The sequence below is a fragment of the Peromyscus eremicus genome, chromosome 1 (assembly GCF_949786415.1).
Source record: "Peromyscus eremicus chromosome 1, PerEre_H2_v1, whole genome shotgun sequence".
Lineage (NCBI taxonomy): Eukaryota > Metazoa > Chordata > Mammalia > Rodentia > Cricetidae > Peromyscus > Peromyscus eremicus.
The window spans coordinates 93,962,346-93,976,730 of record NC_081416.1 but is presented as its reverse complement, the minus strand read 5'-3'; the positions used below and the strand labels follow the sequence as shown (position 1 = coordinate 93,976,730).

The following is a 14,385-nucleotide window of genomic DNA, read 5'->3' as shown; positions in this document are numbered from 1 at the left end:
TGGGATACATAATTCTAATTATTTCAAGGGAGTTTGTTGTTGTTGTTTATTATTATTATTGTTATTATTATTATTATTACTATTATTATTACTAAGGAAAAAGTAAAATGATGTAAGGTAAGACCTACTCACAACGAGTTTCAGGCTGTTAGCCCTAAGATAAAGAAGCTGGGTGCCTTTCCCAGTTGAGAACTCAAGTTGACCCAAAGAACCAAAGCTGAGTGTAGAAACAGATGTGGAAAAGATGATGGCAGTGGTCTCTAATGAAGCAAGGAGCAAGAAAACCCAGTAGCCCTCCCTACTGGGCTCCACCTTGCCATCCTTGGTTGCCTCTTGTGGAAATTTGAGTCGGTGTTACATCACACACTCCTTCCTAAGAGTTTCCGTTTCAGATATATGGCCCCATATATCTGGAAGCCAGCTTAGCCTCCAGAACCAGAAATGGTGTCATTAGCACACATCAAGGAGTTCTTTGGGCAAAGGTTCTCAGAACCAAATGAAACCATGTCAGTGTTAGGCCAGTTGGATACAGTACTGAACCCTAGGTATTTCTGCTGTTTAGCCTGGACTGTGGTTTTAAATTATAGAATTTTTTTAATAGCCCGCTATTTCTGAATTTCTTCCATTCATTTGAGTTGTTGCTTTTACTTCTGTATACCAAAATTTTAAGAAAAAACTATTGTGGCCCATTTTCACAGTGTAGGTCACAATGAAGTCATTGGCGTGTGTCAAGTAGGCAACGAGGCTGAGCGTCTAGGCAGAGACCACTGGAGTGAGATGCTGTCATATCCTCGGAAGCCCATTGCACACTGGCACTCTCTGATGGAGGTAAGACCTACCCCCACATGTTCCACTCTGTAGATTACATGTCTTGCTGCTGAGATGCAAAGCTGTAACAGAATGAATGTGCCTGGCTCTTCTGTCACTAGCACTGTCCCTGGTGACATTTCCCAGGACTGTTGTGACTTGCATGAAATCTGAGGTTCAGTATATTCTTTCAACCAGCCTAGGATGTTTGGATCAGGGATCATCCCTCATTTTTATTGTCTTTTAAAAGGATCAGGATTCTCTGACTCCATGCTACAGCTTTGGGTTGGCTTTTAGAGGGCATCTACATGAGACAGAGGGGGAGCCCTCAATTTTAGGACTGCCTCTGGCCCTAGCCTGTGAGTCTTAGGTTGCTTAGCATCATTTTCAGGTTTATTTAATTAAAAATGACAAGGCACAAAACAACAAGATGTTTAAAGGAAATTTCTCTCTTCCTTACATACAGGAAGTCCAAAGGAAGACAGTGTAGGGTGTACACAATTGTCAACACAAAGCCCAGACTTCTCCCATCTTTCTCCTTAACTATCTCAGTGGTTACCTCATTGTACAATGTGGCCACTAACCTCAAAAACATTTCATCTTTCATGCACAAAAATGTGGAACAAGGAAAGGGTCAAAAGAACACACAATGCTTCTTTCAGGGTTCTCTTTGAGATCTCCCAAGACACTGCTTCTTATGTGCGATTTAGTCACAGGGTTTTGGACATGTCCAGTTTCAGAGAAGGGTAAAAAATATATTATTTTTATTGTGTGCCTAACTAATAAGTAGGGTTTTATTTTCAAGAAAGGGAGAATGCGTACTGGCCATCATCCTGCCACTTTCCCCTCATCCACTCACCTCCCTGTCATTTCTCATTAGTTCTTCTCTTTATCTTTGCTTATTGACTCATTTATTTGGGCATTCTCCCAAAACTAGTATTGATTGAGGAACATTTCTGAGGATCACATGCCATATAAACACATGAAGTACACATGTGAGTGAGAGGCCACTTTTTTGTAGCTCTCATAGATATTTCAAAACAGAAGCTTTTTAAATATAAACTTACTTGTTTATTTACTTATTAGTGGTGCACATGCAAAGACATATGTGTGGAAACCAGAGAACAACTTTTGGGAGTTGGTTTGCTCCTTCCCCAAGGTGGGTCCTGGAGATGGAACTCGGATTGTCAAACTTAGAAAGAAGTACCTTAAGCCACTGAGCCCTCTTACTGGCCCATGAGAGGAAAGGGAGGATGAGTCATTAAAGTGCACAGCCATAGCTTTGTCCCTCATACAATGAGCTACCAGGACACATAGGAGAGTTGCTCATTGAGCTTACCGAGACTGAGCTGCTGGGAATGGGAACACCAGGAAGCAAGCAGAAGTCATTGGCCAAGAGTATGTGGGTTCAGGCAGAGAACTTCGCTCTGTTCTCCCAGTATAGGCAGCTTCTCCCCACATAAGCTCCCTGAGAGCAAATGCAAGAACTGTCCAGTGTGGGTACCTCTGCCATTGACAGTCAGGTGAGTGTGATGGAGTAAACATGCAGGCAACTGGAGAGAGAGAGAGGCTCCAGCCGAGGCCTGCAGAGAAGGGGATGGCTCCTTTGAGGGAATGGTGCTTAAAGGAGACTCCAAGCATGAAGAGTCCCAGTTATTTTCAGTGATAGACTAGGATCCCCTCATTTGCAGGCCCCTGAGTATATCTCTGCCCCTGGGCCATAGAAGCTAAACTTCTCTTTTCTGGCATCACAATTAATCCCTAAGGGAGACCTCAAGACCTGTGAGCCACTTGAGAAAGCCAGGGAAACTATGGCTCATTTCCTCAGCTCCTGGTGGAATTCTCAGAGGACCCCATATGTGGGCTTAGTAAATTGCCCAGAGAGATCACTGGTAAGTGACAATGAGAGCCAGTGTAATCTACCTCCTGTACCATTAGAAGTCACTTCTGATTTAAATTCTCCTTTGTGGTCAGAAGTGTCAAAGCTCTGTGACAGGTAAAGGGAAAGGAGTAAGGTCCACAGGAGCTGAGAGATGAGCTCTAATCCAAGTAGGACTTTCTCGGTGTTCTTGGAAGACAGCAAACCTTGGTGGGGTGTGGGATGCCAGGAGTGGGGTTGCAGGCACTATGGAGGCTTCTTCCACTTCAGAGGGAAGAATGTTGTGCAACATAGGTCTCTGGGAGGTGCTCCTTAAACCTTTAGCTCTCAGCTTTTTGCAAGTCTGTGTTCAACAGTTATGTAAGTTAGAGATAAATGTCTTGAGGGTTAAAGTAATGAAACATGGGAGTCATTTATACAGTGGCTGGAATTACTTCAGCAAATACAATGGTCGTTTCTCAATGGTTGCAGTGGAACTAAGGAAATGAAATGCATATGTCCCCAATATGAAAGGCGAGTGAGGTTGCTCCTTCCCTGTGGCCTCTTGCCTGTCTTTGAAGTCATGTCTTGAACTCTAGATCCATCTCCAGAGGGGAAATGCTGCCTTCCCTTTTAAAAATAAACATGCAGCTGGCAAAATTAGGACAATGGTACCCGATGAGATTAAAGAAGGCACGAGGTGGACTGTGCTTTGTCAGCCACAGTATGGATGGAGGTGGTCACAGGCAGGTCTGGGAAGTATGTGTGCTGGAGTTGGATGGACCTAGATTCACACTGCTGTGCAGCCATGCACTGTTTGATTATTCCTCACCTTTGATTTTTCTCATCTGTAAAGTTGTCATAACTGCTTGTCTCTAAGGGTCATTGGAAAGATTAAGGTTTTTAAGGAGTGGGAGGGTTGAAGTGGGGTTTCATGTAGCCAAGGCTAGCCTTGGGCAACAGATATAGCCAAGGATGACCTTGAACTTCTAATCCTCTTACACTTCATGGGTGCTAAGAGGGTGGGCATACACCACCACCACCACCACCACAACCACCACCATTTTAGACAGTGCTGGGGATTGAACCTAGGTATTTTTACTTCTGAGCAAGCACTCTACACACTGAGCTTTATCCCCAGCATAGATAAAGTTAATCTATGAGAAATGCAGCTCCATGGCTGACACCTAACCAGTGCTTAGTAAAGTTCTCATTATCGTGTGTCGTAAATTCTGAGGGGTTGCTCTGTATCCTCAAGGGACTCTGTAACATAAGGAAATATCACCCGTGATGTTTTTTTTATGGCAACAGCTAGGATCCCTAGTAAGCATCATCCCAGGTTGGAAGAGTGGCTCACTCAATACTTGACTGAACATGGATATAAAGATTTTTTGTTTTGTTTTTATTTTGAGACAGGGTTTCTCTGTGTAGCCCTGGCTGTTCTGGAACTCGCTCTGTAGACCAGGCTGGCCTTGAACTCAGAGATCCACTTGCCTCTGCCTCCCAAATGCTGGGATTAAAGACTCATGCCGCCACCAGCTGGCTCAGGTGTACAGATTTTGTTTGTTTGTTTGTTTTTGTTTTTGTCTTTCAAGACAGGGTTTCTCTGTGTAGGTTTGGAACCTGTCCTGGATCTAGCTCTGTTGGCCAGTCTGGCCTCGAACTCACAGAGATCCACCTGGCTCTGCCTCCCGAGTGCTGGGATTAAAGGTGTGTGCCACTGCCACCCAGCTTCAGGTGTACAGATTTAAGGTCTACTTCCTTTCTCTTTCAACTCTACTGTAAAGATAACCTGTTATTATGCTCTCTTAAACCAAAAACTGCTTAATCCTAAACTTCTTGGTGTGTGTGTGTGTGTGTGTGTGTGTGTGTGTGTGTGTGTGTGTGTGTGTGTGTTTGTATGGAGCACAGAGCAGAGTGAATAAAAGTGAGAATGAGTTGGGATTTAGTGTGTAAAAAGGTTGGCCTGACACAAACTCCATGCTGCTAGAGACCAAGGGACTAGGTTATAAATGAACCCCAATTCCTGCAGAGATCTGGCCATCTACTCAGGGCTGTATCTAATATACCCTGACATTGCCAGGGCAGGTAGCAGATGGAGTCTTCAGAACCAATGAGTTCAAAAATCGGTTTCTCTTTCTGGGACTCGGCATGGCTTCACTGCATAACCAAAGGTCATCTAGTACCTTTCCCCCTTACTCTTCATAACATCATCAGCTCAGAAAGCTGTGTAAGCTCCCCCAGAGGTTTCCTGGAACTTGGAAGTAAGAATGTCCCTTCCTTGTGGATTTCTGTGGGCCTCTCTAGCACTTTGTTTCTTCCTATTCTCATGTGGTCTTCATTTACCATGGTCTCCTATTCCTTGTTCTCCCTCTCTGTTGTTGATCCAGCTGGGATCTCCCACTCACCCAAGCTCTCTTTCCCTCGACCCTCGCCCTTCACTACCCCCACTCATGTCCAGGCTGTTCACAGACTGCTGGCAATGGTCGAGAGACAGTCCGAACTGACCTACTCTGGTGATGGGATGGCCAAACACCCTAATTGTCGTGCTAGAAACCTCATCCAACTACTGAGGGATCTGGATGCAGAGATCCATGACTAGGCCCCAGGTGGATCTCTGGGAGTCCAATTAATGAGAATGAGGAGGGTTTATATGAGCGAGAATTGTTGAGACCAAGGTCGGATAAAGCACAGAGACAAATAGCCAAACAAACGGAAACACATGAAATATGAACCAATGGCTGAGGGGTCACCAACTGGATCAGGCCCTCTGAGTGGGTGAGACAGTTGATTGGCCTGATCTGTTTGGGAGGCATCCAGGCAGTGGCACCGGGCCCTGTGCTCACTGCATGAGTCGGCTGTTTGAAACCTGGGGCCTATGCAAGGTCCCTTGGCTCGGCCTGGGAGGAGGGGACTGGACCTACCTGGACTGAGTCCACCAGGTTGATCTCAGTCTGTGGGGAAGGCTTTGCCCTGGAGGAGATTGGAATGGGGGGCGGGCTGGGGGGAAGGGGAGGGGGGGAGGGGGAGAACAAGGGAATCTGTGGCTGATATGTAGAACTGAATTGTATTGCAAAATAAAAATTAAAAAAAAAAAAAAGAATGTCCCTTCCATGGGACTTCAGGAGATGACAGAGTGCTGAGGGTTCCCTTATCACAGCGTCATTGTAGATGAATTTCTAAATGGTCTTATTAAATAAAAAACATGGAGCCAGAAATTTGGGTTAAAACCTTAGAGAGATCAGGGAAATATGGAAAGCCACGAGCTAACCTCACCTCACCAACTCCGAAGCTTCCAAAGAGTATGACTTCCTGTCTACCCAGGCTTATATGCCTTGTTTTTCTGCCCCTCTCATTGGCTCTTAACCCAGCTACCTCATTTCCTCTTCCTACACAGCTCTGTCATTGTCTATCTGTCTGTACAGACCTCCAGGTCTCTATGGTTGTTACTGGGATTAAAGGCATGTGTCACCACATCTTGGCTCTGTTCCCTAGTGTGGCCTTGAACACACAGAAATCCTGCCTGCTAAGGAATTAAGGACATGTGATGGCTGGCTTTTTCCCCCTGATCTCCAGGCAAGCTGTATTTATTAATGCACAAATAAAATATCACTACATTTCAGGACAAATCAAATATCACACATATCTTCATCTGTACATCCAAGATAAGATGGTGTTGATCTGGTCACATCCTCACCCCTTTCTCACCCTCCTGACAGTCAGGTTGACCTGCATCCAGAGCTTCATGAGATTAGCAGGCAATAGTTCCATGTTTTGCATGGCTTCCCTTTGAAGTGCTATATAATGTCTGGATTGAGATGTGGAATTACCAGAAACTAGATGTAGATACCATTTGGTTAAATTATGCTTTGTTTTTCTGAAATGATAAAGACAGATAACCCAATCAGACTATATAGTAAAGATTTTATATTGATTTGTAGGATGCAATAATAGTCCATTTACATTACTGTAATACATATATTTAAAATATTACAATATAATCCTATACTAGGGTGCTCAGTGTGGATCCATCCTCCTCTCCCATTGCTTAACCTTTGTACAGACAAGTGTATCAGGCCAGAAAGGTTTTACTCCAGCATTGCTGGCTGCTGAGATCACCTGATTAAGCCTCCTACACTCTTTCCCCAGGGCAACTCGATAGTGCAGGACATCCTGTAATGACCAGAGTCTTCTTTGTCTTCCTTAGGCTGAGTGAGGCTATAAATTTAGAGCTGCAAAGAACCTAAAGCAACTATCAGTTACCAAGTCTGGCTTTGAAGTTTCATCAGTGCCCCCTTTAAAGCATTTCTAGATATTTTCTTATGCTCAACAGAGCCCACTTGGAATATTCAATCTACACATTCCCAGGAAAAAAACGTCTGATTTCCCAGACTGGGTCAAGGAAATGTAACCGCTAACCCACTCCATCAGCACTGTAGGGAGTGCAGTGACTTGAGAAAGGTACTGACAAGACCAGGGAACTCAATAGAGTAATCACGCTGCTTCCCAAAGGTGCACGAGACTTACATACTCTGGGAAAGTTGCTGTCCCCAACAGAGGCAGGCAACTGGAGCAATTTTCAAGGAAGGGTGTGGATGGAAAGGACACATGGAGCTGTGGGAGCCCGGGTGCCATCGCAGACCTGTACAGATACATACTCTCTCTCCCTTGTTCCTGCAGATCATGTTAATCTAGGGGCCACTTTCGCCCTTAGTTCCTCCTTCAGTCCATCTGAACATAGGGTTTCAAACTTGGGGTAAACCAGAGTCGCTTCTCCCTGCTCCCAGGCTTTCTTGATCTGGGACTTGGCATGGCTTCACTGCATACTCAAAGTTAATCTATGAGAAATGCAGCTGCACAGCTGGTATCTAACCAGTACTCAGTAAAATTCTTATGATTAATGTATGACCTACATCCTGATGGGCCACTCTGTGTCCTCATGGGACTCTGCTAAAGGTGCTCTAGAAATTTCCCTTCTGTACCTAAAAATTATGTGCCAGATGCCAAGGTGTCCCCTGAACATGTAAAGGAAATGTTTGGAGATTAGAAGTGTTTCTTTTCCCACAACAAGGCCCATCTCTAAGACTTCTATGAGTGACTGAGTGTTGACTGTTATCTGCCTTCATTTTGCATTAATTCAGTATAGGGGACATGATTCATAGACAACGAAAGACCAACTCTGTTTACACAGATAGTGAGTTATGTCTGATGAGTGTGGGAAAAAATAAATGAGATGTGTAGTGGAATCAACTGGGTTCCCTTCATGTTGAAGCTGCAGAATTTCCATTCAGTGGAATCCAAAGAAGAAACAGACAAAGTGTAAAAGTTTCTGAGAGTGAATCTGTAGCAGATGTTTAAATGGTTCTTAGTTGCTCTAAGCTTTGATTACTTCTCCGTTTAGAAGAAGTACGTGAACAAAGATCATTTCCTCCACCCTTCCCATTTATCAGCCAATCACCATGGCTTTGCATTTTGAGTACAATTAGAATAATATTCAGTTCAACTAAGAGTCCTTGAAGCTCCCCTTGAACTGATATGGCTGGCTGGGTCCTAGAGTACTTGGTACTTGCTTTCATAAGAGAGAAGTGACACACAGACATCCTAGAGGCCAGTAGCAGAACCCTGAGTGAGAACTATTTGGGAAATGATAAGGACGCTAGCCCTTGAGTTGGCTTTTCTCACAAGGAAAACATTTCAGTACCAATTTTGTACAAAGGCGTGGCTTGATGCTACATCTGTAGAGATAAAGAGGAAAAGAGGTTTTTTGTTTTTTGTTTTTTGTTTTTTGTTTTTTTTTTTTTTTGGACAGTAAGAAAGACATGCTTTTGAGATTTCTTAAACTGAAAAATAAACTGGTTTTTAGTGGTAGGATGTAGTGTAGCAGTGTCCAGGAACACTTGGGGAGCTCTTGAAGCTGTACTAACAGCAGTGAATACAAAATGGTGCTACATGGTTGTGATCTGAAACCGGTAACTCACCTGTTAGAACTTATGCCAATGGATGTTAAGTGTTCAGACTACAGTTTGGATAAGTGGGCACAGTTAGTGTTAGGGAAGCATTGTTTTTCCAGCTCGTGGAAGGGTATGGTTAACAAAGCCAAGACAACTGAGACTTTCACAAGCAACTCTTACTTCTTATATTAAACTATCTGTACAGAAAGAGAAGGATGTTAAATATTTTCTCATTTTTCAGAGAAGATACAAAAATCAGAAACTTTCTCAAAGGTCTGTAGAGACAGGAATTATACAAAACACAGGAGCACTCAAATGATCAGTGGAACATAAAAGATAACAACAATGAGATGGAAACTGGCATTTCTGCTGAGTAGAAAGTTAACTGTGTCTTGACAGCCCTCTCTTTCACCAATGCTGTGACACCTTCTGTCTACTGGGGTTATGCTCCAACAGTTACCAGACAGAAGGTGGATGACAATGGACTTGCACTTCGGCTCTGCCCATCTCCAGAACGGCATACAGAAGGGACTCGCTGACACATAGGCTGGGTAGATTCTTTCTTCACAGATGAAGTGAATCAGTGATTTATGACACTGGAAAGAGCCACTTGCAGATACCAAGGTGGTAATCATTTGGGAGAGGACTGTCCCTTGCCTGGGAAAGGGGCCTAGGGCAAAAGTGGACCACCTGACAGAGGTCATTCCAAGAGGCCACTGTTCCTAGAAAGGAGACTTCTAGGAGATGATCCTGTCAAATGCTGCCTCCCACAGATCACCAGTATCACTGGCTGATAGGATAAAGCTAAGATTATTGTTTCCACCAGTAATGGGAGGGGAAGGACAGGGCCTGATTTATTGGTGTCCTAGTTTGGATTTTTATTGCTGTGAAGAGACACTATGACCACAGCAACACTTATAAGGAAAACATTTAATTGAGGTGGCTTGCTTACAATACAGAAGTTTAGTCTATTATCATCATGGCGTGGAGCATGGTGGTGTGCAGGCAGGCATGGTGCTGGAGCTGAGAGTCCTATATCTTGCAGGCAAAAGGAAGTCAACTGACAGTCACACTGAGGGAAGCTTGAGCAAAAGAGACCTCAAAGCCCTCCTTCACAGTGACACACTTCCTCTAACAAGGCCATACCTCCTAATAGTGCCACTGTTTTTTGGGGGATCACTTTCTTTTAATAATAACCACAATTGGTATTCCAAAATCTGACATAAGTTGTGAGAGGAATGGCATATGAAGTATTGGCTGCCCTGAGGTCCATTTTTCTGTCCTGTTCACTAGTGTTTGCCTAATACCTAACAAAACACATGACACAAAATAAACTCTCTGCAAAACTTTCCTATGGAAATAATCATTGATGTGCAAATAACAGCTTGCATGTTGACACAAACATGCCTAAAGGAAAGACATCCCACTCTCGGGATACATGAATGTTGTTTACAGTTAAGGAAAAACGTGTTTTCCTTTGTTTCTTTGTGATACTTAAGGAAAAATTCAATTCATACATGGAACTGAAGGGCCCACAGGAAGTTCTCCATTTAGGATTGCTCCCTGTTTTGAAAAGGGCAGTTTCTCAGCTCAGTCATGTGCCCGTTCTTCTCCATCTCCTTCCCCATATTCCAACTGATTTAAAAGGAAAGTGAAAATTGAGCCACCAAGATGGCTTAGCTGGAAAGACACTTGCTACCAAGCTGATAGCCTAAGTTTAATTCCCAGGACCCAACTCTGAGGAGAGAACCAAACTCCTGCAAGCTGTGTTCTCACCTCCATATGCATGCTATGGTACATGCATATTCCCTGTACACTTCACACACACGTGCACAAACACACACAACATATAAATGTAATTAAAAATTGAAAATAATTTAACACCAGTACCTTTAGGAAATTTATATTTTACTCCTATCACTTGATTTTTAAATAAATCCCTGCTGTGTGTTGAAAGTTGGCAGTCAAGAATGGTAGAATAACAACTTTCACCAATTTTAAGTAAATTCAGGAAATGGTATATGAATATTTATAATTGAAAATCTTTTTTTATTTGTTTGTTTTCAGTTTTTCAAGACAGGGTTTCTCTATGTAGTCTTGGTGCCTGTCCTGGACCTCACTCTGTAGACCAGGCTGGCCTCAAACTCACAGAGATCCACCTGCCTCTGCCTCCTGAACGCTGTGATTAAAGGTGTGCACCACCACTACCCAGCTTATAATTGAAAAATCTTAAAGGAGAGTTTTCTCAAAACCAAGGAAAACTTCACAAATAGTTGACAATTACATGAAACAATCTCAAGTTTCAGGTACCTGCTGTGCAATGGTGCATCGTACTCCAACTATCCAAAACAAGCATTCTGTATGAGACTGGAAACATCAAAGTGGTTTTGCTCTGTGTGGCTGAGAATCTGAATGTCACCTGCCTAGGTACTTTAATATTGATAAATAAATGTTCAGATTGACAGTTGACTAGAGAAAGGTCATAAAACCAATCAAGCAAGTAAATGCCATCCAAAAAGATGAAGACTGGCTACAAATTGTAAAATGTAAACATTCTGGATTTTTCTTCCTGTTATTAATGCTTAATGAAGTCTCTGCAGGGGACATGGAAATTTGGATCCAAAGAAATCCACATCTGTTTGTGTTTTTCTCTGGACCTTATCTACATTTTATCTCTGAGATGGAAAGAAATCTTGTTAAAAATCAGATCTCCAATGAGGTAGTATTAAAGGGTAGGGAGTGATAAGTGAGGAGTCCCTTCCCCCATGGGTAGAAATAATGGAGTCTACCACATAAAGGCACAACAAGAAGGGGGTGCCCTGTGAAGGCTTAAAGCTGGCCCTTACACCAGAGCACTGGAGCCTTGATCTTGGACTTCATAGTCTCCAGAACTGTGGGTTGTAAATTTCTGCAACTTATAGATGATCTAATCTAGTGTCATTTGAAGCTCAGAACAACAATAGAACCTCCTTACTATTTGTGTCCAAGGTAACATTAAAAAACAAGGATGACTTGGGCCAGGCAAAACATCTTTGCCAAGATAAAATGGAATTGACCTAGATAGACATCCAAAATTCATTAACATGATACTGAGCATCATCTATTTGTAGCCTATCTCTAGAACCTTCTCTGCAGGAGTAATGAGTAAGCCTCCCTCTAGTGGAACTGTCATCCCAGAATGGGAAGAAGACCTCTTCACTGCAAACTTTAAGGACTGGAGTAGGATCCTGCATAGACGATCATGGCTTATCATAGACCCATGGCTGGGTCACTCTGGTGATGGAATTGAACTGTATGAGATTACTTCTCACTTTGGTACACAAGATCCAGGAATGAGTTGACAGACAAGACCCATGGAAGATTGCATCACAGGATCCTAAAACATGAAGTTTAGCCACAGGAGAGCATGCCCTCTCTTTCCCCCTTGAGCCTGCAGGGAGACATCACCATACCTGGGTTTCTAGTTGAGGTCATAGAATTCGATCTTTCGACTGCATTTTAAATTCTAAATTCAAATAAGTTGCAGAATATTCACTTCCAGGATTAGAGCCAATGGCTCTTATGTTACTATTTACAAATAGTGTGGCATTTGTTACTTTTCAAGTATTAAACCAACGTATGTGAATGCAGGCTCACCTAGATAAAAATCTCATCAGGAATGAAAAAGAAATAACTACTAAGTGAAACCCTATACTCTCTGTAACAAAGGAAAATCAGACACACCAACATCAATTCTTTTGAGTAGGGCAGAATCTAAGTCCTTACCCATGGTGCACCACCACATCAGCTCCAGCTTTTTTGTTTCTTCCACACAGCAGTGGGCATAAAAGAGTTAATAGCAAAGACCTTGAGAAAGCCTCTCCTTGTTACAGGAAAATCACTTTTAGCTTCAGTTGCTGCTGTCAGAGAAGCTGCTTGAAAAGTAAGAAAGGGAATAATAGGGAAGAAAAGGACTTTTAAATCACATGGGAGTATTTAGGACTACTAAGTCCAGAAGATGTTCCTTGTACTGTTTTAAGCCAATAGTTCTCTCAAGCCCCATGCACAGATATATAACCTCCCCATCATCACAGATTGTGTCTGAATTCGTGGGTTCCCAGGACACTGCTCTGTTAAGTATGATCTTCATCAATAGCAGAAATTGAGCAGAATCAATACTAAAAATAACCCTAGAAATGGTGCTGAGCTCTAAGCACAGTGCTAAAGGAGGAAAGTCATCAACAGTCTTACTCAGCTGTGGACCCTGAGTGCAGCACTACTGACCTTCCAGGCAAGGTATGCTCAGTGGTGTAATAGTGGCAACTCTGTGATATGAGTAACCAACTGCTTTCTGATTAGAACTAAGGCCCACTCCACCTGACAGAATTCACTATAAACCAGTTAAGAGCCTATGGCTAAGGACATCATAGCCCTCGTGAAGAAGCCATTGGTTACATGGCTATTACATTACATGGTTATGATGTGATTTAGGGGATGTAGGACACTAAGAAAACACAGAGTGGTAGAACCATACGTTCCACAAATGAGCACTCCACAAGATAGGATAATGTGGAAGCAATTGAACAGTAGATCTGGACAAGATTCCAGGCTGTTCTCAGTTCCATCCTAGAAGGAATGAGAATTGAGCACTGAGCTCCCTGGAACTCTAACCCCCTCCATACTCAGAGAACAATATATGCCCTCTGTTTGGGGGTTTTATGTGACTAATGGGATTTGTTTGCTGGTAGCTATTGGTGGGCTGGGGGTTGTTATGTAAGACTACTTCATGTGACTGAAGAAAGACTAGAATAGACTTGGAAGACAGACAAGTGCTACAGAAGCAACCAGCCACAAGGCATGGAGTTATTTAAATTTGTATTAACATATATTAATTATATAATAATGCGTTTCATTATATTTTCAGACATGTATAAAATGTATTTTGATCATATTCATCCTCTCTCCCATTATCCTCTCATGTCCCCCTCCTGTTCCCATTAATCCTTTCTTTTTCTAACCCATCTCCTACTTATTTTCAATGCCTTTTTAAAATGACTCAATGAGTTTTATTAGGACTGCTTACAGGAGCATGGGCATCTTCCAGTGGGTATGCCACTGAAAAATATGCCCCCTCCTATTAACTAACCATTAACTGTTTAGGTTTTCTTTGAACTCATTCCTGAAGTCTGATTTGAAATAGAAATGTGTAAAACAGATCCAAGCACATACCACTGTGACTGAAGCAACCAGAAATGAAGACAGCAAAATCATTTAATCAGAGAGAAATCCATGGCCCAGTTAAACATCCCAGTGGGCTACCCAGTATGCTGTTGTCACTGGTGTCTAACAGGAAGAGTTTTGTGCCAGCTCTACCACTTAGAGCTGCCGAGCTTGAGTGAGTTACCTGATTTCTCTGAGGATCAGCTCCCTCCCCTGTCAACAGGAGCATTAGTGCCAAGCTGTAAGCACCTGTTGTGATTAGATGGCACATGTAGGAAAGAGATTGACAAAGGATCTGGCAATAAAATATGCTCAGCAAGTGTCTTTCCTTTTCAGCCCAGGACATATTGATTTTCTTTTCCTTCCACCCATTGGTTTTTCAAGACAGTGTCTCTCAGATTCACCTTGGCCCATGATCCCCCAGCCTAGCTTCCTGAATGCTCAGATTGATGACAGGTGTATGCCATCATGCACAGCTTAAGATTTTTATATTCTAATTTTTCTTTCTTGATAAGACCAAACATTGGGCCTTACACATGCCAGCTTGGTGGGTGCTTTGCCAACTCAGCT

The 14,385-nt window shown here is 42.8% G+C and overlaps 1 protein-coding gene across 1 annotated transcript in view; it reads left to right on the top strand.

The window, feature by feature from the left end:
* Syt9 (synaptotagmin 9) overlaps positions 1–14,385 on the top strand; it is a 181,008-nt gene that overhangs the window by 130,592 nt on the left and 36,031 nt on the right. The window contains exon 8 of the mRNA XM_059260867.1: positions 699–828. Coding sequence (XP_059116850.1) covers positions 699–828 — 130 coding nt within the window. The remainder of the gene's footprint in view (positions 1–698; positions 829–14,385) is intronic.